This window comes from Stomoxys calcitrans, chromosome 2 (assembly GCF_963082655.1).
Source record: "Stomoxys calcitrans chromosome 2, idStoCalc2.1, whole genome shotgun sequence".
In the NCBI taxonomy this organism is placed as follows: Eukaryota; Metazoa; Arthropoda; class Insecta; order Diptera; family Muscidae; genus Stomoxys; species Stomoxys calcitrans.
This window is the reverse complement of record NC_081553.1, coordinates 222,701,242-222,729,014: the sequence shown is the minus strand read 5'-3', so window position 1 is coordinate 222,729,014 and position 27,773 is coordinate 222,701,242. Positions and strand designations below refer to the sequence as shown.

General features: G+C 37.4%; 3 protein-coding genes across 6 annotated transcripts; 1 reads left to right on the top strand and 2 right to left on the bottom strand.

The window, feature by feature from the left end:
- Positions 1–8,935: 8,935 nt before the first annotated feature.
- On the bottom strand, positions 8,936–11,094 carry LOC106090994 (tubulin alpha-1 chain). The gene is made up of 2 exons (XM_013257377.2): positions 10,964–11,094; positions 8,936–10,498 (listed from the first exon to the last, which is right to left on the bottom strand). The coding sequence occupies exons 1-2, from the start codon at positions 10,964–10,966 to the stop codon at positions 9,149–9,151; spliced, it is 1,353 nt and encodes a 450-aa protein (XP_013112831.1). The 5' UTR covers positions 10,967–11,094; the 3' UTR covers positions 8,936–9,148.
- Positions 11,095–13,456: 2,362 nt separating this feature from the next.
- On the top strand, positions 13,457–15,341 carry LOC106091002 (enhancer of yellow 2 transcription factor). Of its 2 annotated transcripts, XM_013257398.2 has the most exons (3): positions 13,457–13,565; positions 14,443–14,708; positions 14,815–15,341. In XM_013257398.2, exons 1-2 carry the CDS (start codon positions 13,471–13,473, stop codon positions 14,666–14,668), a joined length of 321 nt encoding a protein of 106 aa, XP_013112852.1. In that variant the 5' UTR covers positions 13,457–13,470; the 3' UTR covers positions 14,669–14,708; positions 14,815–15,341. The 2 variants fall into 2 exon arrangements, with proteins under 2 accessions (XP_013112852.1, XP_013112843.1); XM_013257389.2 differs by lacking the exon at positions 14,815–15,341 and having other exon boundaries at positions 14,443–14,737.
- On the bottom strand, positions 14,701–27,384 carry LOC106090989 (uncharacterized). Of its 3 annotated transcripts, none has more exons than XM_013257364.2 (4): positions 27,185–27,384; positions 26,642–27,010; positions 18,421–19,664; positions 14,701–15,048 (listed from the first exon to the last, which is right to left on the bottom strand). In XM_013257364.2, exons 1-4 carry the CDS (start codon positions 27,288–27,290, stop codon positions 14,794–14,796), a joined length of 1,974 nt encoding a protein of 657 aa, XP_013112818.2. In that variant the 5' UTR covers positions 27,291–27,384; the 3' UTR covers positions 14,701–14,793. The 3 variants fall into 3 exon arrangements, with proteins under 3 accessions (XP_013112818.2, XP_059218913.1, XP_059218912.1); XM_059362930.1 differs by lacking the exons at positions 26,642–27,010; positions 27,185–27,384 and adding exons at positions 22,685–22,952; positions 23,044–23,067; XM_059362929.1 differs by lacking the exons at positions 26,642–27,010; positions 27,185–27,384 and adding an exon at positions 22,685–23,029.
- Between the last annotated feature and the right edge of the window lie 389 nt (positions 27,385–27,773).

Below are 27,773 nucleotides of genomic sequence, written 5' to 3'. Positions count from 1 at the left end.
AAAATATTGATTTGAGACCCTATAAAGTATATATATTGTTGATCGTCTTGACGATCTGGGTCGATCTAGCCATGTCCGTCCGTCTGTGAAAATCACAATAGCGGCTGAACCAATAAACAAATCCGCATGAAATTTTGCACAAAGATTTCTTATTGATGGGGATTGCAAATGGGTCGTAAGGGATCAGATTTAAATATGGCACCCATATAAACCGATTTCCCGATTTGACTTCTTGAGCCCCTACAAGCCGCAATTGTTGTCCGATTTGTCTCAAATTTAGCATCAAGTGTTCTGTTACAACTTCCAACAACTGTGCCAAATAGATCTATAACTTTACATAGCTCCCATATAAGCTGATCTCCCGATTTGACATCATGAGCCCCTAGAAGCCACAAATTTTGTCCGATTTGTCTTATATTTAGCATCAAGAGTTCCAACAACTGTGCCAAATGGGTTCCAAATAGGTCTATAACCTTATATAGCTCCCATATGAGCCGATCTCCCGATTTCACGCCTAGAGCCCCTGGGATCGGCAATTTATGTCCGATTTGTGTAAAATTTTGCATGAAGTGTTCTGTTGAGACTTCCCACTACTCCTCCAACTACGGTTAAAATCGGTCCATAACCAGATATAGCTCTCATATAGAACTATCTGCTGATTAGAATTCTTGAGCCCATAGAATCTGCAATTATTATCCGAATACGCTGAAATTTCACACGGAGTATTTTTTCATGACTTCTAAAAACTGAGCAAAGTGCAGTCCAAATCGATCTTTAACCTGATATAGCTCCCATGTAAACCGATCTCTTGATAATCCTTGTTCGGTTCACGCAAATGAAGGAACATTCCACCAAGCAACTAGGGCAAATCGTAGCGGAGAGGTTAGCATATCCGCCTATGACGCTGAACACCTGGGTTCGAATCCTGGCTAGAATATGGGAATATTTTGTGTACATTTTTAGCAGAACCCATGGTGGCGGTTTTCTAAGATTCGGCCCGGCCGAACTTAGCACGTTTTTACTCTCCTATATCTTTTATTTTGGGGGTGGAGTGGCCATCCAGTCACTTGGCCCTTAAAGTAAAGATAAGGTTCGTTTAATACTCCAAATATCTTTCATTTGAGCCCCATATTGTCATGGTCGGTAAATATGTCCAATTTGAGAGGTCTATTGAGCGTGCGGCGGGCCCCCAAACTTATGGCTCTTCAAATAGTTTATTACTCTCAAACACCTTTAATTTGAGTCCCATATTGCGGTAATTGGTCCATTATTTTTTTGGGGCGTTTGGGGCGAACAATGAGTACAAAATTTTTCGCCTGAATCGCACCACCTATTTCCAAGATTTGTCGTTTTTGAAAATAAGAGTTATGGGGAGTATTTTTTGCGGGTGAAATGGCCCCTCCGACACTTCGTCGCAAATATGGATGTCACATTCATGCTCAACTCCCAAATATCTTTCTCACTTTGCTCCAAAATTGAATGTCAGATTCGTTGTTTACCTTCAACTACCTTTCATTTGAGTTCCATATTGTTATGTTGGGACATTTAAACTAGTTGACCCGTTTTTAGGAGGTAAAGCGCCACAAATTTTTTAATTTAATGTCCCATTAGTAATCTACTATCAAATACCTTTCATTTCAGTCCCATATAGGTATGGTTCGCCAATATGCCTATTGGGGGATTTTTGTGTGTGGGGAGACCCCGATTAGTTGGACCTAGTTTTTAACATCATAGCCGTAACCTACTCCCGAATAGCTTACATTGAAGTCGCATATTGACATGAACGTCCAATATGCCTGTTTTTGGTAGAGTTTGAGTACGGCCCCCTGGACCAAATTTTTTATACCATATTTGTATTCTAATCTCCAGCAACTTTTTTTTTAAACCTATAGTGTCCCGATCGGATTACTTTTGATTTTGGTTGCTATTTGTCCTTATTGCCCCTATTGGTCTTTACAGACCTGCACAATCTGTGAAGCTCACGGAAATCGGTTCAACCGTTTTTAAGTGTATACCGAACAAACAACACAAACAAAAATTGATTTTTATACATAAGATTATAAACAATTAATTTGAATAAAAATTATTCTAGAATAATTAAAAAACTTATTAAAAGTTTTACCTTTAATTGACTATGACAGAACATTTGCCCCATTAGCTGAACTTAAAATAGCGCTCCTTTAACTATCTTATATATCATCACCAAAAAAATCTTTTTTCTCCATTAAAATGAACAATTGATTGGGTAATTAATAATTTTTTTTATATAAAAATTTTATAAAATGAAATGTGAAATTTTTATTATCTGTAAATCTGTAAAAAAATAGATTAAAAATCAGACTCTATTAGAAATTAGATTGTCATTGCAAATTTGTCGAAATATCAAATACTTAAAAAAAGTATGTCTAATTTCGATTTATTTTTATTTTTTATATATATTAATTTTTTTATATTAATATATTTTCAAAATTTATTTATATATTAATTAATTTATTTTTTATTTAATTATTTGTTTATTAATCTCTTCATTTATTTTAATGAAATTGCTAAAATATTTTAAATAACAATTTTAAATGTCATGGCATCACGTTAAACTTGTTGTTCTAACTGAATTACCACTAACTGTACTGCATTACCGGCGTTCTTAACCATTGATAAGTTGTACGATTTCCATCATGATGTGTTGATATTATTGAATAAATCGTTCAACCATTATCATCTTTGCGAAATCGTTATTTTTTAAATGCATTTACTTCTTTATCGACTATTTAGTAAACTTTTGGATAAGTAGAACGATTTTCCCAATAAAAATGTAAACAAGTGTAAATTAAAATAAAATAATTATTTTATGTACATATGTATATGTTGAACACCTTCCATGGCTTTGCATGTTTCATTGGATTATCGTACAAAAACCTTCAAAAATATAATTTTTTTAATTTAATTTAAATGAATTTAGTTTTATTAAAATTTCATCTGAATTGAATTTTGTAGACATTTATTTTCTAATGCTTGCAATGATGGAAAAAAATTTAATTTGGCCTAAATAGAAGTTTTTCAATACATAATGAATTTTGAAATAATTATAAATAGAAGATATGAAGAGCTACCGGGACCGAGGCACATTGGCTAACACGACTGATGATTGGGCAACCTTTTTTATCTTATGCTTATGCCTTCTCATGATACTTTGCGAAGTTGTTCCTCTTCAGCGATTAAACACATTCTACGTTAAAACTAGTCTCACCTTTCAAGGATATATATTCCTTGAGTATTTAGCAACCTGAGCTCTGGGATCTCTGAGTACATGAGGATGGTCAAAGTTCAGAGACTTCAGCATGGTACTAATATAGCTAGGGCATTAAAGACATCATCTTCCATAACTGACGGATATGCTCAAAGACAACACACAAAAGACCCTAATAGCCTGTTTGTCTATCTCAAAACGAATTTTTCGCGTCAATCATGAGTTTGTTCATACTGCAATTCGAGCAAAAAAGCAAGAATTTCGATGTATAAACAGATTCATCAAAACCAAAAGAATGGCTGGTCGCTGAATGCTGGTGTCACCTAATCTGGGCTTAACAGCACCACATCATAAATAAATTATTGAATTCTTTAGGGTGAACAATGAAGTCTTAAATTTGTATTCTATTGGGTTGCCCAAAAATTAATTGCGGATTTTTTAAAAGAAAGTAAATGCATTTTTAATAAAACTTAGAATGAACTTTAATCAAATATACTTTTTTTACACTTTTTTTCTAAAGCAAGCTAAAAGTAACAGCTCATAACTGACAGAAGAAAGAATGCAATTACAGAGTCAAAAGCTGTGAAAAAATTTGTCAACGCCGACTATATGAAAAATCCGCAATTACTTTTTGGGCAACCCAATATAACATTTACCGTTACCAAATGAATATACATACATACATTTATTATGCATGATATCATTGCCATGACCTCTGGAGCCTGTGTATAATTGAGTCAATCAATTACAGTTATAACAAAAACCAATGTTCTCCTCAAAACACCTGTCGACAAATATCTTTAAAAACCCAGCAAAACTAAGAGCATGGACAATTTAACAATGAAAAACTAAAATTTTAAGGAAAAACATAAGTTTACTCTAGCAATAGGCAAAGAAATGAAGATATTTATAAAAAAAATATGAATGAATTTCTTTTCATTTTAAAAATGATGTATTTCGGTTCGAATAAAAAAATAAAACCAAACCCGTTTTTAAATGACGTGATTGGAAGTTTGCTGCTGCTGCTGCCTTATTTGTGGGGGTTGGTCAATTGTCTAAGCAGCAATACAAATGAAAACAAAAACCACTTGCCATTATTGGATTTTGTGTGTGTGTGTTGTTGAGTTAGGGTACCCCAAATGGTTTGAAATCTCGTCAATGCTTCGTTGACTAAAATCGCCCACCGCATCTCACTCACAGCTCAGAAAACTGATATTTGTGTAGGATTTGTTGTTTAAATAATACATACTCGTATACCTATGAGCAATAATACTGTTTTTACCGAGATGGTAATATGTAGAAAACAATTTGAATTATATCCTTTTTTATACAACTGAAGCTTACCACCATAGCCACATCCTAGGCCCTCAGTATTTGTGCAAGAACCGTTGCCGCCAACCTCTCACTGAGACTCTCCGCCCGATACCGCTGATTGTCCGCGACTGCCGTTGCAGCTATTCCGTATGGAGCTTCCCTCTATCCGCATCCTGTGGACGCGCACGGTATCTCGCAGCTAAGCTTCTCGTTGCAGCAATGAACACCACACAATGTGGTACCGTGAACACCACACAAAGTGGTCCCGTGCCGGGACGTTCCTTTTGTGAGATATGTTTGCAGAGTTGCAGTTTTCAAAGCAACGCCCTCATTCAGTTTCGGCCTTTATCCCAACTGGTATCTGCTTGTCTAAGTAAGCACTAAAAGACGTCCCTTTTAACGACACCCAGCAGTGTTGCGACTGGTGCCTTCGGGAATTCATTAGAAGAAAATTCAGCTCTGACTATGACTATGACTGGGGATTAATTTGAGAACTACTGTTGCCAGACGAACTAACTTAGCAAATTCTTCCTTACACCCTTGATGTGACTATATTCCAGTAGGCAGCTGTAGTTATCATATCTCCTTGAAGATACTGAAGAATGCAAACTTTTTCTTATGCTCTATCTCTCCGTGTGCCGTGCAGCTTTATCTTGCTGCTCGGCACACCGTACTTACCATGGTGTGTATATGTCTATCGGTAGAACTTTTAGTATTTTTTGTGTAGTTCTTTTTTCCATTAGCAGATCACCACACAAGTCTTCCATATCATTAAGATTAGCACCATGTTGAGGTTTTAGCCACATTTGTAAGTGGAGGTAGCGATCCTCGTCAAGCATTTATAGGCGAGCAAGCTCGTTCCGATACAAGGACCGATCGCCACGGAAACATGGTGGCCATTGGTTATTTAAAGCGCCAATTACTCACCTTGTTATATCGAGCATCATAGGCATTCAGTATTTGTGTAAGAGCCGGTGCCGCCTTGCCTCTCACTGAGACTCGCCGGTCGATACGCTGATTGTCCGCGACTGCCGTTGCAGCTACTCCATATGGAACATTCTACCATCCGAAACCATTGGACGGGCCCGGTAGCTCGCAGCTAAGCTTCTCGGGACATTGCATCCTGTGTCGTGCCCCCAACTATCCCGTGCACCATCTTAGGTTTGAGGTTGTTGTTGTAGCAGTGTGTTGTACACTGAAGCGATAGTCCTTGCCTATGAAGGACTTCATCGGCTACCATAGGTTTGAAGTCCCAAACGGCTGCCAAACATACAGCCCATTGGTTTCCCAATGAACGCGATGTTCTTTCTATGTTGCGTCTCCATTACAGTTAAGAATTTAGGATTTTACGCCTGAATGCTTGGGATGATGTGATAAAAATATTTGTGGGAAACAAAACCGCCGCACCTTGTGTCCATGTTTATTACTAGACCACTGCTAGTGGCCCAGTTTTCTGAAAACTTCAAGGACATGACGAATATCTTGCTATACAATGTCCGCCTATGCAAAAACCTTTACATCCAAGCGATCTAGTCCGAAAATTAGCATGACGTTGATAGCAAAGTTGAGATTACCCGATTAAACTGCTTTGTCAATACGCTGTTACCCATATGACTACCATAAGGTGGCAATTCTTACTCGAATTGGCTGAAATTGTACACAATGACTTCTACTATGGTCTCCAACATTATTTTCTTTTATCCTTTTTTTTTTGCCTTAAAAGAGATATCGGGAAAAGAACTCGACAAATGGTATCTATCGTGAAGGGTTTATAATATTCGGCCGGTCGAACTTAGTACGCCTTTAATTGTTTTGTATTTAGAGCGCACAACAAGCCGATTACTGGCTTAGGTGTATGTCCATAGTGGCATGGGGCGGATTAATATCAGCGCCCTCTTTTCAATCTAACCTAACCTACTCATTGTAGAGTTTGTAACTCTACTTCACAGCATGTCATTTATCACGATTCTGAGGAAAAGTTGGGTAGCAAATACCTAGTTATTGACCGATTTAGATCATATATAGGTACTTGACCAGCAAAATTGAAGTCAAATCCCCATAACAATTATGCTCTTCTGGGATTTAAGAAGTCATATTGAGCTACATTTAAAAAAATTTAGCTTTTTTTGTTAACTCATTATATCACAATTCTTTTAACATTTTTTGGCGACCTTCAACCATCTGCAATATGATGACTCATTCAAGTTTGCCATTCAAAGGACTATAATACATTCATTGATGTATGTATGTAGGTATGTATGTATATCCTGCCAAAGAAAAAAATCGATGTGGGGTTTCTGTTTCACTGTAGCTATAGATACACAACATTTGTGCCTATGCGTTTTAAACAAATAGTATTAAGGGAGTGGTTCGTAGGCAGATGGTTGGTTGTGCTGGCAGACTAGCTTACTGGCTCAATGCCTAAAATTGTTATATGTATGTACCTATATAGTATACCTATAAAAAATACTGCAGGCAATTGTGTGTACATAGACATACAACTGGCATACTATGATGACTAATACAATAATTTGTAACATAAGGAAACACACGCCCAAAAAGGACTTTAATGAATTTGTAACAGGTTTATGGCAAACATTTGGAATGCTGAAGGAAATGTTTTTTTTTTTTTTGAATTTTGCAAAAATAATGTAGCCCAAATTAAATTTTTATAAAAAAAATTACCTCAAATAATTTATAAATGTAGCAAATTTCACTACATTGGTAAATTAAATTTGAATGGAACAGGGTAAAACGACCACCTTACAAAGTTTGCAAACCTAGCATAGTATAAGAAATTTAGAAGCGTTATCAAGCAACATTTTTCCTTGCAGCCAAGTCCCCTGTTATTGGTTTCATTAGAAACCAACTTATAAGAATCAATTAACACATTGTCCCACATGTTCTATTACACTATGATGATAGTGAGATGTCACACCACTTAAACCCTTGAGAAAAGTAATAAATAAATGAATAAATCATAGCACAATGGAAGTGTGATAAGCAAATGTCTTGAAAATAGGTTTATAAACGTAGTAAAGTTAAAGTACAAAAGGAAACAAATTATTTAGTTTATGCCGAAAAGAGTCTTATACGCAATTCTGGTGACTACATATGCCGCGACGTAGTTGCACCAGAACTTTTTACAACCCAAGTGCCGCCGGCTTGAGGATCTTGTTTCTACTTCTTTTTTTAACAAAGCTGTCAAATATAACACCAATGATTTTAAAATATTAAATTGGTGATGCGAATCGTTACATCAAACCTCACGGCAGACGTACATACTTCCATTATCCATGAAGAGAACAGTGTGGCTGAAGATTTGTTCGAAGATATTTCCAATTTCTTTCAGAACAATAAGGGGTAAGATTGACATGGTAGACATTAAACTTATCGCAGATGTCATTACCAAGGGGGGTCTTTAGCCACGAGCGTACAAGCGTACACATATGATACGGTCTCCATTTCGTCTGGGGGGTTTAAGGTGATTAGGTAGGTTAAACAGTGTCGTTAAAGCACTAACCCAACCTACCTCTCTAATTTTCATGTTAGCACATTTTTGAATTTTCATTTCATTCATTCATTTGTTTTTATTAATCAAATTTTAAGAATTGTATGAATATCTACACAGCAGATATAGACAGAATTTATTACATCCCACACACAATTTAATAAAACTTGTGCTACGCCATTGAAATCGAGAACACCGCTTAGCGGTAGTTCGACGACTTCACTCAACCAATGCTGAATGAAATCATCACAAACTGCCATTCAACTACCATATAAGGCCATGTATGTGGTGGCTGTGCAAAGATAGATTCTATGGAGTTGTTTTTTGAGGTCTCTTCAAAGTACACATTTAAATCGAAAATAGCACATCAGCATTTAGAAATGTTTGTGTGCTTGATACACACACACACACATAAGCTTGACAGCTGCAAAAAAACAATCGAGTTAAGTGGAAGCACTGTACCATAGCAACCAAGTCACTGCTTTAAATAGGAAAGTGACTGAGTAGGTTTATTTATGGTGACTCATTTCCAACAATACACGCAAAGGCAACATAAATATGTATATACCAATGAAATTTAAGATAATTTAGGAATCTTATGCCATGGTATAATGGTACGACTGCATTTCTCTATTGCTTGCTTGCTGGCATAGCTTTCTCTTCAAACAACAATCAGCCATATATGCTAGCTTGAGTGAAAAATGTTGCTGCTGCATTCGAAAACAACAGAGTTCATCAAACTCCAACCAATGCATCATAATGCAGTAAGCGCAGTGCACAACGCCCAATTCTCCCCACCATCATGCATCTTCATATACACATGAAAAACCCCAAAAATAGAATAAAAGGAAAACTAAAATAGATTTCTTTAATAGAATTGCAATCATGTTGAATTTATTCTTTTGTGTCTTCTTTCAAGATTCTTTTTTTTCATTGCATTTTAATTTTTTTTCTCATTTTTTCAAAACAGAAAGTGATTCGTCAAAGTTTTTAAAGGTTTTTTGAAGTTTTTTTTTCGGTTAGGTTAGAATCTTCAAATGGGCTTCTTCTTTGCTGGACGCGGCGGCTTCGTTTGCTTAATATTCTTCAGCACCCTCACCTTCGCCATCACCAGAGTCCATGCCAACTTCCTCGTAATCCTTCTCGAGGGCAGCCAAATCCTCACGAGCCTCGGAGAATTCACCTTCTTCCATACCCTCACCGACATACCAATGGACGAAAGCACGCTTGGCATACATCAAATCGAATTTGTGATCCAAACGAGCCCAGGCTTCGGCGATGGCAGTGGTGTTGGACAACATGCAGACGGCACGTTGTACCTTGGCCAAATCACCACCGGGCACAACAGTGGGTGGTTGGTAGTTAATACCGACCTTGAAACCAGTGGGACACCAGTCAACGAATTGAATGGTGCGCTTGGTCTTGATGGTGGCAATGGCGGCATTGACATCCTTGGGCACAACATCACCACGATACAACATGCAGCAAGCCATGTATTTGCCATGACGAGGATCGCACTTAACCATCTGGTTGGCAGGCTCGAAACAGGCGTTTGTGATTTCGGCAACCGACAATTGTTCGTGGTAGGCTTTTTCGGCAGAGATGACGGGTGCGTAGGTGACCAAGGGGAAATGGATACGTGGGTAGGGCACCAAATTAGTCTGGAATTCAGTCAAATCGACGTTGAGGGCACCATCGAAACGCAACGAGGCAGTGATGGAGGATACAATCTGACCAATCAGACGATTCAAGTTGGTGTAAGTGGGGCGCTCAATGTCCAAGTTACGGCGGCAAATATCGTAGATGGCTTCATTGTCAACCATGAAGGCGCAGTCGGAATGTTCCAGGGTTGTGTGGGTGGTCAAGATGGAGTTGTAGGGTTCAACCACAGCAGTCGATACTTGAGGAGCGGGGTAGATGGCGAATTCCAATTTTGATTTCTTGCCATAATCGACAGACAAACGTTCCATCAACAAGGAAGTGAAACCGGAACCGGTACCACCACCGAAAGAGTGGAAGATGAGGAAACCTTGGAGACCAGTACATTGATCGGCCAACTTGCGGATGCGGTCGAGTACCAAATCGACAATTTCCTTGCCAATGGTGTAATGACCACGGGCGTAGTTGTTGGCAGCGTCTTCCTTGCCAGTAATCAATTGTTCAGGATGGAACAATTGGCGGTAGGTGCCAGTACGGACCTCATCTACGACAGTGGGTTCCAAATCCACAAAGACGGCACGTGGAACGTGTTTGCCAGCGCCAGTTTCGCTGAAGAAGGTGTTGAAAGAATCATCACCTCCACCGACAGTCTTATCGGAAGGCATCTGACCATCAGGCTGGATACCATGTTCCAAGCAGTATAATTCCCAGCAGGCGTTACCGATTTGGACACCAGCTTGACCGACATGGATAGAGATACATTCACGCTATAAAAAAAAACAGAAAATGATTTATTAGAAAACCCCACCATTTATAGTTAAAATTAACAGAAACTAGTGAAATTCTTTGAAAAATGTGACACTATTTCGTTGAAGCCGACTGCAGAAAAAGTGACGTCAGCTTGTGATAATGGGGTGCGGCCGGCGTCAACATATAGAGAAAATTTGTGTGTATGTACACCTTTAAAAGAAAATGTGTTTGCCTTATGCTACAATTTGATGATGTACCGGTAATTTGTCAAACAGGAAGTTAAATTGTTTTTTTTTTTCTAGTTTTAAACCCAATTTATTATAAATGGTCATGAATTTACTTTTTTTTCTCTTAGTACAATAACTCAAGGAATTGCATATGGCAGCACTTACACATTAAACACAATTTTTCATAATACACATTTTTAAAGAATCACTTTTTCACGGATTTAATTTTCTTTGAATTTATATCTTTTTACTTACCATATTGAATTTTAGTTTTTATAACACTGATAAGAAATTAAAGAGTTTATTTGTTGGTTGACGCAAGTTCGGGGCAGCCGGCTATGAAGCTTTCCAAACTTTGATATCGAATGATTTCGTTTCTTTCTCTCTACTTCTATTTATATGCGTTGAGACGCCTTCTTTAATTTAACGAAGAAAATTATAAAATTAAACGAAGTATGCTATTTTGAAAGTTGTCAGCACTGCAATTGCCGTGTTTAGTGGCCAAAGTCGATAGAACAGTTTCAGAGGTGCATTTGTGATGGGAGAATCATAGTTAATGGGTTGTTTTCAATGTAGAATTTATCAATGAATAATTGCATTTTTATAAAGAATTAATGTTATTTTTGTCTTATCTTACAGTACCCATCAAATCTGGTTCATGTCATTCTATTTTTGACAAGATATTCCATTTTTATTAGTATACAATAATTGGGGATGTGTTTATTACGCACAATGTTGCCATTTATTAGGGTTCACATGACTTAGGCGAATTATTTAAAAATTATAATTTTTATTTAAATTATAATGCCATGTCCACATTAACTAGTTTTGCTTATGCTATGTCTACATTGACTCGTTTTGCTTATGTCGTTTTTAAAAACTTCTCAATCATTCACACTGGCTGACATGTTTTGGTAATTGAATTTTTTCACGCTCCAACATAAATGTTATGATGTACTATTGCTTTATTTGTAAAATTTCGTTTATTTTATATATATTTTTTTTTTGAAAAATTTGATTTTTAAAGCAGCTTCGGTCTGAACATGGTATCACATCCTTTCTACTGCTATGTCAAGGCGGATTAAAAAAACGATCTTACGCGATCAGCTGTTAACAGAAATTGCCAAAAGCTGTAATCAACACGTACGTATAACGTTTACACATTTCTGTGTAAACGGTAAGGGATAGACGCCAATCATAGAAAAAATCAAATGACTTTGGTTTTTCAGCCATGACTGAAAATTACCATTCACCAATATTTGCTGTGTTTTATTTTAATCCTATCCAGGGAAAGTCAGATGTTTTGGATAAAATATCAGTGCAAAGTTTACTGGTATGCTTTCGATAACCAGGATGCACTTATAAGCCGACGTCATGCGAACAGTTGAGTACAATTTTTTTATTTTAGTTTTGATTTTGCAGTAAATCTGAATGTCAAAGGCTTGATAATACAGCTGTAATGTTATTCTTAAATCTTAAAAAGATGTTCTATTCGATCTGATATCTCACACATAAGCAACTAAACAGTGTTATAATGATGAAAATACCAATATAAAACACATTTGAAGAAGATATTTCAATTTACGGCATTTGCCACTCACGGTAGTTTCGTTGGGGGCAGGATTCGCTAATACCTGGTTAGGATGTCAAAGATGGTACAATTAAGAGGCGGTGTCATTAGCACGACAACAATAATCTACCCCAAACGGAAGTACCTTGAGTGTCAAATGCCGTAAATTAAAATGTCAAAGTGGTTTAAAAATAAACATAGTTTTACAACTTATCTTCTTCAAATGTGTATTATATTTTGGTTTCCAAATAGAACATCCCCTCAAAATTTTAGAAAAAATCACAGCTGTGCTATGATTCCTTTGGTATTTAGATGTACAGGAAAATCAGAACAAAAATAAAAAATTATACTCAGCTGTTCGCATGACTTCACATGCATCTCAAATCTGCCGATTGAAAATCTGCCGAGAGAAAACGTAAGCATAGAATGAATGTAAAAAAAACAAGTGGATATCCTCAATGCCATGTGCTGCCAAAAATTAAAAAAAAAAATTGGATGTCGGTTGATTGTTTGGCTTAACCTTTTTCAGTGAATCCTACGTTAGGGGTAGATTTTTGTTCCTGTGCTAAAGACAATGCCTCTAAATTGTACCATGATATAGTACTAAAATAAAACCCAACAACTAGTACAATGATAACGTATCATGATGTGGTATGTAAAGTCCCCATTACTATGCATCAGTGTTGCCAGTATTAGGGATTTCTCTCTAAACTGGGATTATTTTCGAAAATAGATACGAAATTTTTGACTTGGAGCCTTGGAAATTTGGAAAAATTATGTTTTGTATTTACCCTTTACCATTTTTACAGCCACGTTTGATAGACATCTAGATAATATAAGTCGGTGCAATTTAAACTATAGTTGGTGCGTTTTATTTTAGTTCAATATTAATCGGTTATTTTTATATATTATTATTACGCATGACTCACGCTCGTATATTCGACTTGCACACGTCCTTAGTGAGTTTGGCAGTCGGTAAAAAATAATATGACGCATATTTTTGTCCTAGAAATGAATTCCAATATACAAAAATAAGAACAAATAAAAATTATTTAACTGAACTTTGAAGAAAAGCCATTCAAAATTTGTTTGGGGATTTTTTTTTGGCACATTCACTTGTAATTGGGGATTTTTGGGGACAAAACCTTCGAAATTTTGGGACAAGGGAAGGAAAAATACTGGCAACACTGCTATGAATTTGTATTTTCGTGAAAACAAATTATTCCAAACAATGACCTTAACAAAAACAGTCGACCAAATGACGATTTTAAGTGGTGACAGATCAAAGTAAGTCTAAAAATATATCATAATCTGCAATGTTAAATAGTTATTGCACACATCTGTTAGTGTCGACTGCGAAATTTGTTGTTTGCTTGACTGAAAGATAAAAGATGGCCAAAATTAACGTTAGGCCGGTTGTGTTAATATTGCAACCAATGCAAGAACAATGATGAAGGGGACTTGTGGCAGGTTACGGTCAATTCGATGAAATAGAATGCAAGAATCTTTTTAGCTTGGTATAGGTGGCCCTACTTATGGAAACGCAAAAAGCGGATGGTTTGATTTGTACTATTGCCAAAGTTGCTGTTAGTTTGCCTGGATGATGTATGTATGTAAAGCAGTGTTGGGCACGCTACACACGTACACACTATTTCCAAGATCATGGGCGTTGTTGTTGTTGTTGTAGCAGGGTGTTGTACACTTCGGCGGCAGCCTTTGCCGATGAAAGACTCCATCGGGCCAATCTGGTACGTATAACCGGCTGCCATTGGTTGATGGGCTTATGTTTTCGTGCAAGTACACATTAATCTGCCAAAGTTGTTTGGATTTGACCAGCCTGAACTGTGTTGAACCGTCCCCCAAGGCGAAATGGCCAAGGTTCACTACCATATTGTGGTATATGTGGCTGCAGCATTAACTATGTTTAACCCCTCTCTAATTTTGGCGACATTTGCGAAGCCTTCAAGCAAAGTTTATATCAGCTTTGAGTCGTACATCTCTTATTGAGCTGAAAGAATTCTCTTCGCAGTTTATAAGGGATGTTTGTGGGACATTTTTCAATAAAAAAAAATTGTTTGATTTCTTAATTTTTCAACCTTTACAAAGAACTCTATAAGCGGCTCGTTTTTTATTGTTGCAGTAATCACAAATTTTCTTCTTTCAGATTAAAAGACTTGCTTTGCAATCGCTTGGCTGAATGCGGTTGGCGCGATGAAGTTCGTCTAATGTTCCGCGCTATCATCAAAGAGAAAGGTAACAATACAAAAGTGGAACAATTGATTACGGAGGTAACACCGAAAGCAAGAGCACTAGTACCAGATGCCGTAAAAAAGGAGCTGCTTATGAAAATCAAAGCAATTCTAGCCGCGCAAGAGGGCATAGATTTATAGCTTACCACAAGGACTTCAAAAATTTGAAGCTCTTACAATAGTAAATAAATTATTTTATTAATTAGCATATTTGTAATTGTTTTTATTTGTGATATATGTATAATCTATTTTTCTTTTATTTTTTGTTATGCCACTGAATTGCATAGACCACAATTGCTGACGGGACACATTTTCATTTGGACATCATCACCCACTTTTATAATAGCAGCCATTCCACTTTCAGAATGTATCGAAATGTGACAGTGTAAAATCCAATATCCGGGATTATTTGCATAAAAGCGTATTATGGTGTATCCATATGCTGGTACTTGCACTGTATCCTTAAGCGGTGCTTTACTCGTGCGCCTGGGTAAGGGATTTTTCCGATCGATTTCCTGTACCTTAAATTAGAAGATTTTTTTGCATTAAATTCGAGAAAAATGTAGTGTGTTCTGGTATACACTTTTACATTTCCCTTGAAAACAATTTGCCAAAACAAATTGCTGGTGGTGAAAAACTTCTTTGATTTTATTTTAGAAAATTTATGATGTAAATTTACTAATAATTACAAGGTGCTTCAAGGGGTGAGATGGAAGGTGAATCCTAGAACATACCAGAATATAAAAAATGAATTCCTCTTCCCCTGGAAAGTGAATCCTAGAACATACCAGAATATAAAAAATGAATTCCTCTACGGGAGGAATGAACAGACTGTTGTCTGTCTGTTCATGGGCAAAATTTGCAAGCTTATTCTTACCTACGAAATTTTGTCGGTAAGTGCGACCCCGACCTCATGAAAAGGGCCAGAGTCATCTGGCTACTTGTTTCCCTCTGTGTATAAACAGACAACGGGAGAGCTGTCTCCTGTTTATACACAGAGGGAAACAAGTAGCCAGATGACTCTGGCCCTTTTCATGAGGTCGGGGTCGCACTTACCGACAAAATTTCGTAGGTAAGAATAAGCTTGCAAATTTTGCCCATGAACAGAGTCAGCTTCTCACATTTCGATGAGTGCAGTCCGATTCAGGTTTAAGCTCAATGATAAGGGGTCTCCATTTTATAGCCGAGTTTGAACGGCGTGCCGCAGTGCGACACCTCTTTGGAGAGAAGTTTTTACTTGATCTAGTACCTCACAAATGTTGCCAGTATTTGGAGGGGATAACCACCACTGAAAACTTTTTGTGGTGATCTTGCCATGATTCGAAACCATGCGTTCAGCATCATAGGCGGACATGCCAACCTTTGCGCTACGGTGGCCTCCTATTATTTTGCGTTTATCTAACTTTGCAGGTGCCCTTTACTTGACCCGCAAAGATTCAATGCACTCTGCGTTGTGAGAATAGAGCCTCCGGCTTCCGATTGCTTGGTAGTAGACCTCTAGTCGATTGTTACCAATTATTTACAAATAGAATGGGTTGTCGCTTCGCATGTTTTGTAGGTTCCGACCTTAAAAAAAGTCAGTTGTGATCATAGTAATCCCCAGATCTTCGTCTGACATGATCAAATCCCTCATTAAAAAACTTTTGACGGTGTCCAATGCATGACTCATAACCCAATTAACTTAAATATGGATCCTTTTCGTCAAATTTGACAGTCCAATTCGACTTACGTGATACCATATATATAAACAAATTTTCGTCTTCGACAACCGTAATGAAGACCATAGTAGAAGTTATAGGGTAATATTTCAATCCCTTTGGATAAAAATTGCGCTCTGTAGGGTCTCAAAAAGCATAATCGGGAGTTCGGTTTATATGGGAGCTGTATCAGGCCCTCTAGAGGCTCAAGAAGTCCAGACCCCGAGAGGTTTATATGGCAGCTATATCAGGTTATGTACCGATTTGCGCCATAGTTAGCACAGTTGTTGGAAGTCATAACAAAACACCCCATGCAAAATTTCAGCCAAATCGGATGATAATTGCGTACTCCAGCGGCTCAAGAAGGTCAGGGTCCAAGATCGGTTAAATGACAGCTATATCAGATTATGAACCGATTTAAATCATACTTAGCACAGTTGTTGCAAGTGATATCAGAACACCACGTGCAAAATTACAGCCAAATCGGATAAGAATTGCGCCCTCTAAAAGCTGAAGAAGTCAAGACCCAGATCGGTTATATGGCAGCTGTATCAGATTATGAACCGATTTAAACTATACTTTGCGCAGTTATTGGAAGTGATACCACCAAAAAATTGCGGCCTCTAGAGGCTCAAGAAGTCAAGACCCATGATCGGTTTATATGGCAGCTATGTCAAAACATGGACCGATTTGGCCTATTTACAGTCCCAACCGACCTACACTAGTAAAAAGTATTTGTGCAAAATTTCAAGCGCCTAGCTTTACTCCTTCGAAAGTTAGCGTGCTTTCGACAGACAGACGATTAAGAATATATTGGGTTGCCCAAAAAGTAATTGCGGATTTTTTAAAAGAAAGTAAATGCATTTTTAATAAAACTTAGAATGATCTTTAAAAAAAATAACAGCTGATAACTGACAGAAGAAAGAATGCAATTATAGAGTCACAAGCTGTGAAAAAATTTGTCAACACCGACTATATGAAAAATCCGCAATTACTTTTTGGGCAACCCAATACCTACTTTATGGGGTCTAAGACGCATATTTCAAGGTATTACAAACAGAATGACGAAATAAGTATACTCCCATCCTATGGTGGAAGGTATAAAAACAATTATGTTGGGTTAAAAATTCTTCTATAGACATAACTCAAAAGGTGATATATACGGGGACTAAACAGGTATTGGATTGGTTTATATTTTTATAATGAATAGTCAAACTCTATTCCAAAAGTCATTTAAATCGGAAATTTGTCATGAATCCCTTGTCAATAATTCATTGTGCTACAAACTGAACTGCGACTACTCTTTGCTAAGGGTGCCAGCATGTTTAATTTCAGTAATTTGTTTTTTTTCCCATCGTAGGTAACGTTTAAAACAATCCCCTATATAAGTAGAAAGCAATTTAGCGGTACTGTGCAAGTGTAACATGTAAATGCAAATTTGCCCATGAACATTCCATTAAGAAACAGAGGCAAACTTCTCACATATCAGTGAGTGCAGTCCGATTCAGGTTTAAACTCAGTGATTAGGGGCCTCCTTTTAATAGCCGAGACTTAATGGGATGCGACACATCTTTGGGGAAAAGTTTTTGCATGGCAAAGTACCTCACAATTGTCGCCTCACCAGGTCTCACCAGGTCTCGAACCCAGGCGTTCAGCGTCATAGGCGGACATGCTAACCTCTGAGCTAAATTAAAATTTGCCCATGAACATTCCATTAAGAAACAGGGGCAAACATTTTTTAACATTCTAATGAGTGCTGTCCGATTCAAGTTTAAGCACAATGATTAGGGGCCTCCGTTTCATAGCCGAGCCTTAACGGGTTGCCCCAATGCGATCTTCCATCTTCCTTCTCCTGTTCCTGTGGTAGGTAACACAATGGACGAAAACGTCTAATTGAGTCTGATGGAAGATTGCCACTTTAACCTCACTTAACCTAGATGGGGATAACCACCGCTGAAAAATTATTATGATGTTCTCGCCAGGATTCGAACTCAGGCTTTAAGCGTCATGGGGGACATGCTAAGCTCTGCGCTACAGTGGCTCCAGTATTAACAAAATCAAGTGCAGCATACGTCCACCTACATTGTTGTACGCCCAAAATTTATGGTAAATGCCTATTTCCAAGATGTTTTCCTGTATATTTACCAGCAACTGTGCATACAAACATACATAAAAATGCATTAAATATTTATTTACCTTGTCGATTTTATCTTTGCCCAACACTCCCATGCCAACAACTTGAAATGTAAAGCCATGTAAATGTATTGGATGTGCCGTATTCGATCTACTCGAAATCACCATTTCGATCATTTGAAAAACTGGCATTGGTCCTATAACGTTTGTACAGCGGCAATGTCGTTTCTGGCAATTAAAGCCCATTTGCATATGCTGCGTTCGATTGCAGAAAAACTTGCCTATACCCAAATTACGAGTTTGCAACAGCGAAACTTTGGGCATGCTGAATGTAATATCATCCATTTGAAACAGAAAAGATCCTCCTCGGTTCACTATGTTCATACTGGTGTAATAGGTGCTGTAGGGTTTTAAATTCTGTACCAGCTTATTGGGCAGTAAAGCCTTGACATCCATGAAACTGTAACGTCGGCGATTTTTTGAGGGACTTATGTCGATGCTGTTAAACGTTATGGCATTGGGCGTTTCATAGGCATAGGAAGGCGCCACCCCCTTTGGCATGTTCATTTCGTCAGCACCCATGTAGTGAAGTATGGCCTCTTGATGCAGCTCATTGATGGCACAAAATGTATGACCTTTGACACGTATCCAATAATTTTCCACCGGTCGTTTAGCTTGCAAAATGAAATCATGACGCTCGCCTCCATGCAATGTAATATTTTGCACTACTATAGGCTCAATGTCATTACCATCGCTGGCTATTACCAAAAGGTCATGTTGATCTATACTTAGTGATACTGGACAATTGGTATTGCCATTGTAAATGACACGAAAACGGTAGCGTCCGCCACGAGCCACTTCAAATTTGGAATATAGTGTAGGATTCTTATACGTTGCATTGACATTGCGACCCAGGCCATTTATTAATATGCTCTTGGGCATGGTTTCATCGAAATCGCTCATCCAATCTTGTATCATAATTGTATGCTCTGCATAATCAAAATCATAACTGGCGGCATGAAAATTCTCTGCTCTTGGCTGCCTTATGATCAGAGGACCCGCCAAACCAAATGCCCGTTGATGTTCCGTATGACTGTGCCACCAATGGGTGCCCGCATGATCGGCTTCAAAGCGATAACGATATGCCTGACCAGGTTCAATAGGATATTGTGTAATCCAGGGAACCCCATCCATGTGGGGGCTGGAATTTTGATGAATTCCATGCCAGTGAATGGTGGTGATCTCGTGCATACTATTTATGATGTCTGCCACAATGGTATCTCCAGCGCATGCCTCAATCGATGGACCTGAAAAGTTGTAAGAAATGAGGAAACGTTAAGGTTAGGTTAAAGGACAAGTCACGTCACAAGCAAAATGTGATGAAAGAAGCTAAACAAGAGGGAAATTGGCAAAAAAAAAAAGTGCTCAAGTAAACAAGTTCAAGCGTGCTAAGTTCGGCCGGGCCGAATCTTATATACCCTCCACCATGGATCGCATTTGTCGAGTTCTTAACCCCGGTGTCTCTTTTTAGGCAAACAAAGGAAAGGAAAGGATAAAAGAAAAGAATTGCTATGCTATTGGAGCTATATGGAATGAATGTTGGAGACAACAGTGGAAGTCATTGTACAAAATTTCATCCAAATCGAATAAGAATTTCGCCTTTAGGGGCCCAAAAAGTAAAATAGGGAGATCGTTTTATAGGGGAGCTTATGTTGAAGGTCATGGGAGAAGCCTTTGTAAAAAATTACCCAAATCAGATAATAATTGCACCCTATACAAGATCAAGAAGTCAATATCCTAGATATATTTGTATGACAGCTATATCAGGTTATGGACCGATTTGAACCATACTTTTCGCAGTTATTGGAAATCATAACAAAATACCTCATGGAAAATTTCAGCCAAATCGGATAAGAATTGCGTCCTCTGGTGGCTCAAGAAGCCAAGATATCAGATCGGTTTATATGGCAGCTATATCAGGTTATGGACCTATTTGAACCATACTTTGCACAGTTGTTGGAAGTCATAACAAAATACCTCATGCAAAATTTCAGCCAAATCGGCTAAGAATTGTGTCCTCTGGTGGCTCAAGAAGTCAAGACTCAAGATCGGTTTATATGACAGCTATATCAGGTTATGGACCGATTTCGCCCGTACTTGTTACAGTTGTTGGAAGTCATGTTGGAACACGTCGTGCAAAATTTCGCCCTTATCAGATAGGATTGCGCCCTCTAGAGGCTCGAGAAGTCAAGACCCCAGATCGGTTTATATGACAGCTATATAAGGTTATGCACCGATTTTGACCATACTCAGTACAGTTGTTGAAAATCATAAAAAAAATAATGCAAAATTTCAGCCAAATTGGATAAACATTGCGCCCTGTAGTGGCTGAAGAAGAAGATCCAATATCGGTTTATATGGCAGCTATTGGGTTGCCCAAAAAGTAATTACGGATTTTTTAAAAGAAAGTAAATGCATTTTTAATAAAGCTTAGAATGAACTTTAATCAAATATACTTTTTTTACACTTTTTTTCTAAAGCAAGCTAAAAGTAACAGCTGATAACTGACAGAAGAAAGAATGCAATTACAGAGTCACAAGCTGTGAAAAAATTTGTAACGGCAATTACTTTTTGGGCAACCCAATATATCAAAACATGTCTTTTGAAATCACACTAGACTCTTTAAAAATGAAGATATTGAGCTGAAACTTTGAACAGATTCTTTCTTTGTCCATAGGCAGGTTAATATGGGTTATTTCAGACTATATCTTGATATAGCGCCCATATAGACCGATCTGCCAATTTAAGGTCTTAGGTCCATAAAAAGGCCACACATTCATTATCCGATTTTAATGAAATTTGAGACAATGAGTTGTATTAGGCTATTCAGTCTCTTTCTTCATCTTCCCAGATCGGTCCAGAGTTGGATATTGTTGCCATATAGACTGATCTCTCAATTTAAGGTCTTGGGCCCATAAAAGGCGCATTTATTGTCCGATTTCGCTGAAATTTGGGACAGTGAATTCTTTTAGGCTCCTTGATATCCTTCTTGAAGCCGTCCCAGATCGGTCCAGATTTGGATATTGTTGCCATATAGACCGTTCTCTTGATTTATACGCCTCGTAAAAGGCTTATTTATTATCCGATTTCGCTGAAATTTGACTCATGTTTTGCTTTTCGACATCCATGTCCTATATGGTTCAGATCGATCTATGTTGCCAAAAAGACCAAAATTGAACAGTGACTTGTATTTATTAGACCACTCAATGTCCGTGCCGAATGTTCTCCAAATCGGACCATATTTCGATATAGATGTTATGAGTGCATAAATTATGCATTTTCACCGGATTGTGACGAAAAGTGTTTTACATATACAACCGAGGTGGTGGGTATCCAAAGTTCGACCGGGACGAACTTAATGCCTTTTTACTTGTTTTCCCTTGATATTGCTGTTGATAATGGGACAAGTTTTTACGAATATGTTGTGATCGTCTTAATGGTTGTCTTTTGGAAAAGGAAGTTTACGAAGTAGAACCGATAACTGGTTTGACTGTGCAAATAATTTGATAGCTTTGTAGCACGGTCTGGTTATGTTGATGTTTTCTAATTTCGCTGTGTAAGTGACAATGATTTGGATAATGCATTTGCCGGTGGCCTGGATGGTTTCACCATTAAGTTTTTAAGCTTTGTTAACGTTTGATCATTTTTTTGCACTGAGGCGTACACTGAGGCGGCACCCTTGCCAAAAAGGAGAGCAGAGCAAGTATTGATGCCGACGTGCAGGGGACCACACGATATACGTCATCTTTTTAAGTACCCAGCCAGACCCACTCGACCCAGATCCCTCTGGACGCATCCATCTTAGTCGCAGAGTTCCTGTAGTCTACAGAATCAAGCAGAAGAAAGATAGAACAACAACAATTTAATGTACTTCGTGTTTTCCGATTGGGTATAAACTTTCAAAAACAGTTCCTGTACTAAAAACTTGACCTAGTTCCTCTTATGATTATAGTCCAAATTCATACTTCCTCTCTTGTTGATTTCTTTTTATTATCTCGCATTATCCTTTCTAGTTCTTGAATTTGACCTTTGCACATAGGTTGGTTGCGCTTGTGAATTTGAATGAAAATTATCTAAGAACATGCCGCAAGCAGAATTCTGCTCTCAATGGCATTCAGTTCACGTGTTTCCTTTCTCGTGAAGTAAACTATGGCGTAATGTACGTATATAGGGTTTCGGGAGACTTAGCTTCCATTATGTGTAAATTAATTTTTTTTTCATTTTTTTCGTCAGAGCTGCTTGCTTTAAGAAACAATAAAATAATTACCGACACTTATTAGCTGGACATTTGCTATCCAATTCTGAGAGCACAAAAATTTCTCTGTTATTTCCATCCTCTTTGGTGGTGTTTGAATGGCAAGCGCATTTTTCGGTTGCCTTTAATTTTTATTTTTAGTTTAAGTTATCATGTGTTATTATGGAGTATCCTGCCTGATTATCGCAGACACTTCCTATTTCCCCGTGTAACAATTTTCTTCAAAGAAACTCTGAAGTATTGTGTCAACCAGCACCATCACGGAAGGAATATATGCACACTAATCAAGAGATGCATTCGGAATTTTGAAATATGAAAATACAAAAGATTTACATTCGGAATTTTGAAATATGAAAATACAAAAGATTTACATTCGGAATTTTGAAATATGAAAATACAAAAGATTTACAGAATTCGAATTATAAATTTTTTTCGCAAGTTACCACTAATACGGAAAGACTTTACTTCTCGAATCCAAGAATATTTTTGACAATCTTGAAATTCGAAAATCTTAGGAAAGTTACAGCAACTTCAAACTGACATAGATTTTTTTTTGCATTTTTTGGATATCAATAATGCGATTTTGAGCTTTTTTAGGAAAAACATAGGGATTGTTCTGAACCGCATTTTTTCCCATAAACTTCAATACAATATACTCAACTCAAAAAAATGTTTTGCATCAACAATTGGAATTTTGAGAAAGGCTATCTACATACCTACCCTCTTTGCTAAAAATATGCCAAAAAAAATAGAAAGCGAAATTTTATGTAATGTTGTTTTTTTTTAGATTTAACTCCTAATTTCGAACTGCGAAATGCATTAAAATGATCGAATTTCAAAAAACTAAAGAAGTTACATCGCTTTTGACCTTGAATAATTACGCACAAAGTAAATTGATTTTTGTGATTTTCTTTGAAAGAAAATATTGAAGTATTGCTTTATCCAGAACCACAACGAAAAGAGCTTTAGATAACGAATCCAATGGTGTCTTCCGAATTCAAATTCAAATTTCAATTTCAAATTTGCATAGTTTTTTTTTAATGTTTTGGAATTTAATTATGCATACTTGAACTTGTTTTCTGGAGTGCGCTAAACCTCATTTTTTCGCCATAATCTTCAATACTGCATACTCAACTCGAAAAATATATTCGCTTCGAAAATTGAACATTTTCATAAAGGGGTAACCTTTGGTTAAAAAATGTAAAAAAAAATAAAATGTGAAATTTTAAAAAATGCTGTTTGTTTTACGATTGCTCTTCGAACCTTGAAAACGGCTTTTGAGATCCGAGTTTTCAGACCAAAAAAAAGATTTTTCGATGTTTTTCATAGATCACTTTACAGTATTGCTTCTTTCAGCACCGCTATGGAAAGAGATTTTCTTCACAAATCCAAATCCATTTGTGCGATTTTGAAGCAATACTCTGAAGTTTTCAAATATATAGAAATGAGCATTGCTTCATTCAGCACCATTACGGAAAGAGATTTTCTTCACGAACCCAACGGTGTGCTCAGAATTTTGAAGTTCACAAAACTAAGGATGTTACAACAATTTCAAACTCACGTTGTTTTTTTTTAGCATTTTTCGGATATTGATTATGCGATTTTAAACTTGTTTCTTGAAGGAAAAGCATGGGACTTGCACTAAATCGATTTTTTTGCTATAATCTTTAATACTGTGTACTAAACTGAAAAAATTTTTTTGCATCAAAAATTTAAATTTTTCATAAGGGGTTAGCCTTTGATAGAAAATACAAAAAAAAAATAAAATGTGAAATTTTAAGAAATGCTGTTTATTTGGCGATTGCTCTTCGAGTTTCAAAGTAGAGTGCTTTAAAATTTTCTAAATTCGAAAAAATTAAGGAGTATAGCGGTTTCGGCCTAGAAAATGGCCTTGAGTTTTAAGGTCCAAAAAAATTTGGTTTTTGTGATGGTTTTTATAGCATGAAGTATCGCTTCATGCAGCACCTCTACGGAAAGGGATTTGAGGAAGTAACAGCAGTTGCAAGGTTGGTTTTTTTTATAATTTTTGGGGATAATTTGTACGATTTTGAAGCAATATTCTAAAGTATTCAAGGAAATAGAAAAGAGAATTGGTTCATCCAGCACCATTACAGAAAGACATTTTCTTCATGAAACCAACAGTTTCCTCAGAAAAATACGTCTACGCGGGCGGTGTTATGGGGGTGCGGTGGGCCCATACAAACTATCCCGAATATTGATATTCGTGCTCTATTCCCAAAGACCTTTCATTTGAGTCTCATATTGCTATTGTAGTAAATTTGTCCTTTTTGAAGGTTGTTTTTGGAAGAGGTCCCACATTTGGATATAAGATTCGTATTCTACACTCAAATACCTTTTACTTAAGCCCCATATTGCCGTGATCAGTAAATAAGTCCTGTTTGGGGGGGAAGGGGTGGATCTCCAGAAACTTTGTCCCATATTTGAATACCAAATTCGTATTCTACTCTCAAATACCTCTCATTTGAGTCCCATATTGCCAAGGTCGGTAAATATGTCCGATTTAGGGGTGTTTTGGGGGTCGGGGTGATCCACCAAACACTAAGTCCGACAATTAGATATCAGATACGTTTTCTAGTCTTAAATATCTTTCATCTGAGTCCCATATTGTCATGATTGGTCTATATATATATATATATAAATATATTTAGTGGGTTTTGGGGTTGGGTCTACTCCCCAAGATACCATCCGAAATTTGGATGCCAAATTTTTATTTTTAGGTTACTATAAGAGAGCACACAAAATTACGCTTAAATCGCACCACCCATCACCGAGATCTGGCGTTTCTGAAAATTAGGGTAAGGGGAGGGTCCGGGGTCACAGGATCATAATGCAACATGTGTGAAAATGGGCAAAAGTAAGGGGATGGTGCCTTCCCCAGAAAGGCGAATAAGGCTAGTCGGTGCCCAGATCATTTTGAGCCGCTAATAGGGACCTCGCAGCAATGAAAACAAGTAAAAGCGTGCTAAATTCGGCCGGGCCGAATCTTATATACCCTCCACCATGAATCGCATTTGTCGAGTTCTTTCCCGGCATCTCTTCTTAGCAAAAAAAAAAAAAAAAACAATCAAAGAAATGATTTGCTCTGCTGTTAGAGCGATATCAAGTTATGGAACGATTCGGACCATAATTAAATTAAATGTTGGAGACTTGTGTAAAATTTCAGCCAATTCGCCCTTTGGGGCTCAAGAAGTAAAACAGAGAGATCGGTTTATATGGGAGCTGTAACAGGCTATAGACCGATTCAGACCATAATAATCACGTATGTTGATGGTCATGAGAGGATCCGTCGAACAAAATCAAGATCCCAGATCGGTTTCTATGGCAGCTATATCAGGTTATGGACCCATTTGAACCATATTTGGCACAGTTGTTGAAAGTGCAAAATTTCAGCCAAATCGGATAAGAATTGCGCCCTTTGGGGCCTTAAGAAGTAAAACAGAGATATCGGTTTATATGGCAGCTATATCAGGTTATGGACCGATTTGAACCATACTTAGCACAGTTGTTGGCAGTCATAGCGAAACACGTCGTGCAAAAATTTCAGGAAAATCGGATAAGAATTGCGACCTCTAGTGGCTCAAGATTCATGATCGGTTTATATGACAGCTATATCAAAACATGGACCGATATGGCCCATTTACAATCCCAACCGACCTACACTAACAGGAAGTATTTGTTCAAAATTTCAAGCGATTAGCTCTAATCCTTCGAAAGTTAGAGTGCTTTCGACAGACAGACGGACGGACAGACGGACATGGCTAGATCGACATAAAATGTCTGGACGATCAAGAACATATATACTTTATGGGATCTCATATGAATATTTCGAATAGTTACAAACAGAATGACGAAATTAGTATGACCCCATCCTATGGTGGAGGGTATAAAAATTGTCTAAGTGAGTCTGATTTTAGACTCTCCATCCGAAAGAATATAAAACGCACTTACCCGGCAATTGGCCATTCACCACCATTATTTCACTGCGTACTCCATCTGCATATTTACAATCGTCATATGGCGACTGCGTCTGCTGACTTTTTATATGTTTTATGTTGATATATTCTCGATTTCCAACTTTGTAACGATTTTGAGCATTCAAATAATCCTCACATCCTGGTCCCATTGTTTCGTCGTAGTGAACCACCATGTAATAGTAGCAGGTCATGTGTTGATTTGGCACACATTCCCGTTTACAGGGATGAACTTCGAAATTCTCATTGGTGGCCATACGCCAAAAGCGCGCTTCGCCATGTGAGGAAATTTTGGGATATAATTCACGAATTTGGGCAAAACGAGTTAGAGTACGACTTCCATAACCTTAATAAGTAAAAGTGGATAAAGAAAAGGACAATTGAAAAAAAAGCTCAACGCTTTGACATCTCACAATAGTTTTGTGCAAGTAAAAATGCACTGTGTTTTTTGGTATGCGGGGCAGGAAGTCTATGGTATGTTTGTCACAGCTTGTTATCTTTCAATTTGTATACTGTATACCTTGACACTGTATCACTTCCGATTTATAAAAAACCACCATAAATATTATTAACAATCGTACTATGCCTCTTCGCTCAACACTTTGGAATCTAATTACGCATATCATTCTATTGCGATAATAAATTTGCGCCTATTGCTTGTCGACAGCTACTTAAACTGCTCCACCGTTCTAATTGCTTCAAAGTCTTGGGGAAAACTAAAGTAACGGCTGGGTGGGTGGTTAATGATTGATCGATGAACTCTTTGAATTTCTAACCAACCTACCTAGACAACATACGTGCAAATATTGTGTGGTGTGCAATTTCCAGTGAAGATTCAAAACGATTGCAGATACAACTAATTACCATATCTCCATTTCATTACAAGGCAATTATATTGAACACCCACAAGATACTCACCTTACTCTTATCTATCGAGAAGACCTTCTCGGTGTTCTCTCAACTTTATTTGTTTTCTTTTAATTTGTATTGATGAATAATAAGGCATATCAAGAGAATAAGATAGAGAGAGAGACAGAGAGAGAGAACAGAGAGCGACATGGCACAAAGAAATATCATCTTAAAGCTAAAAAAGATAAACCAATTGTTCT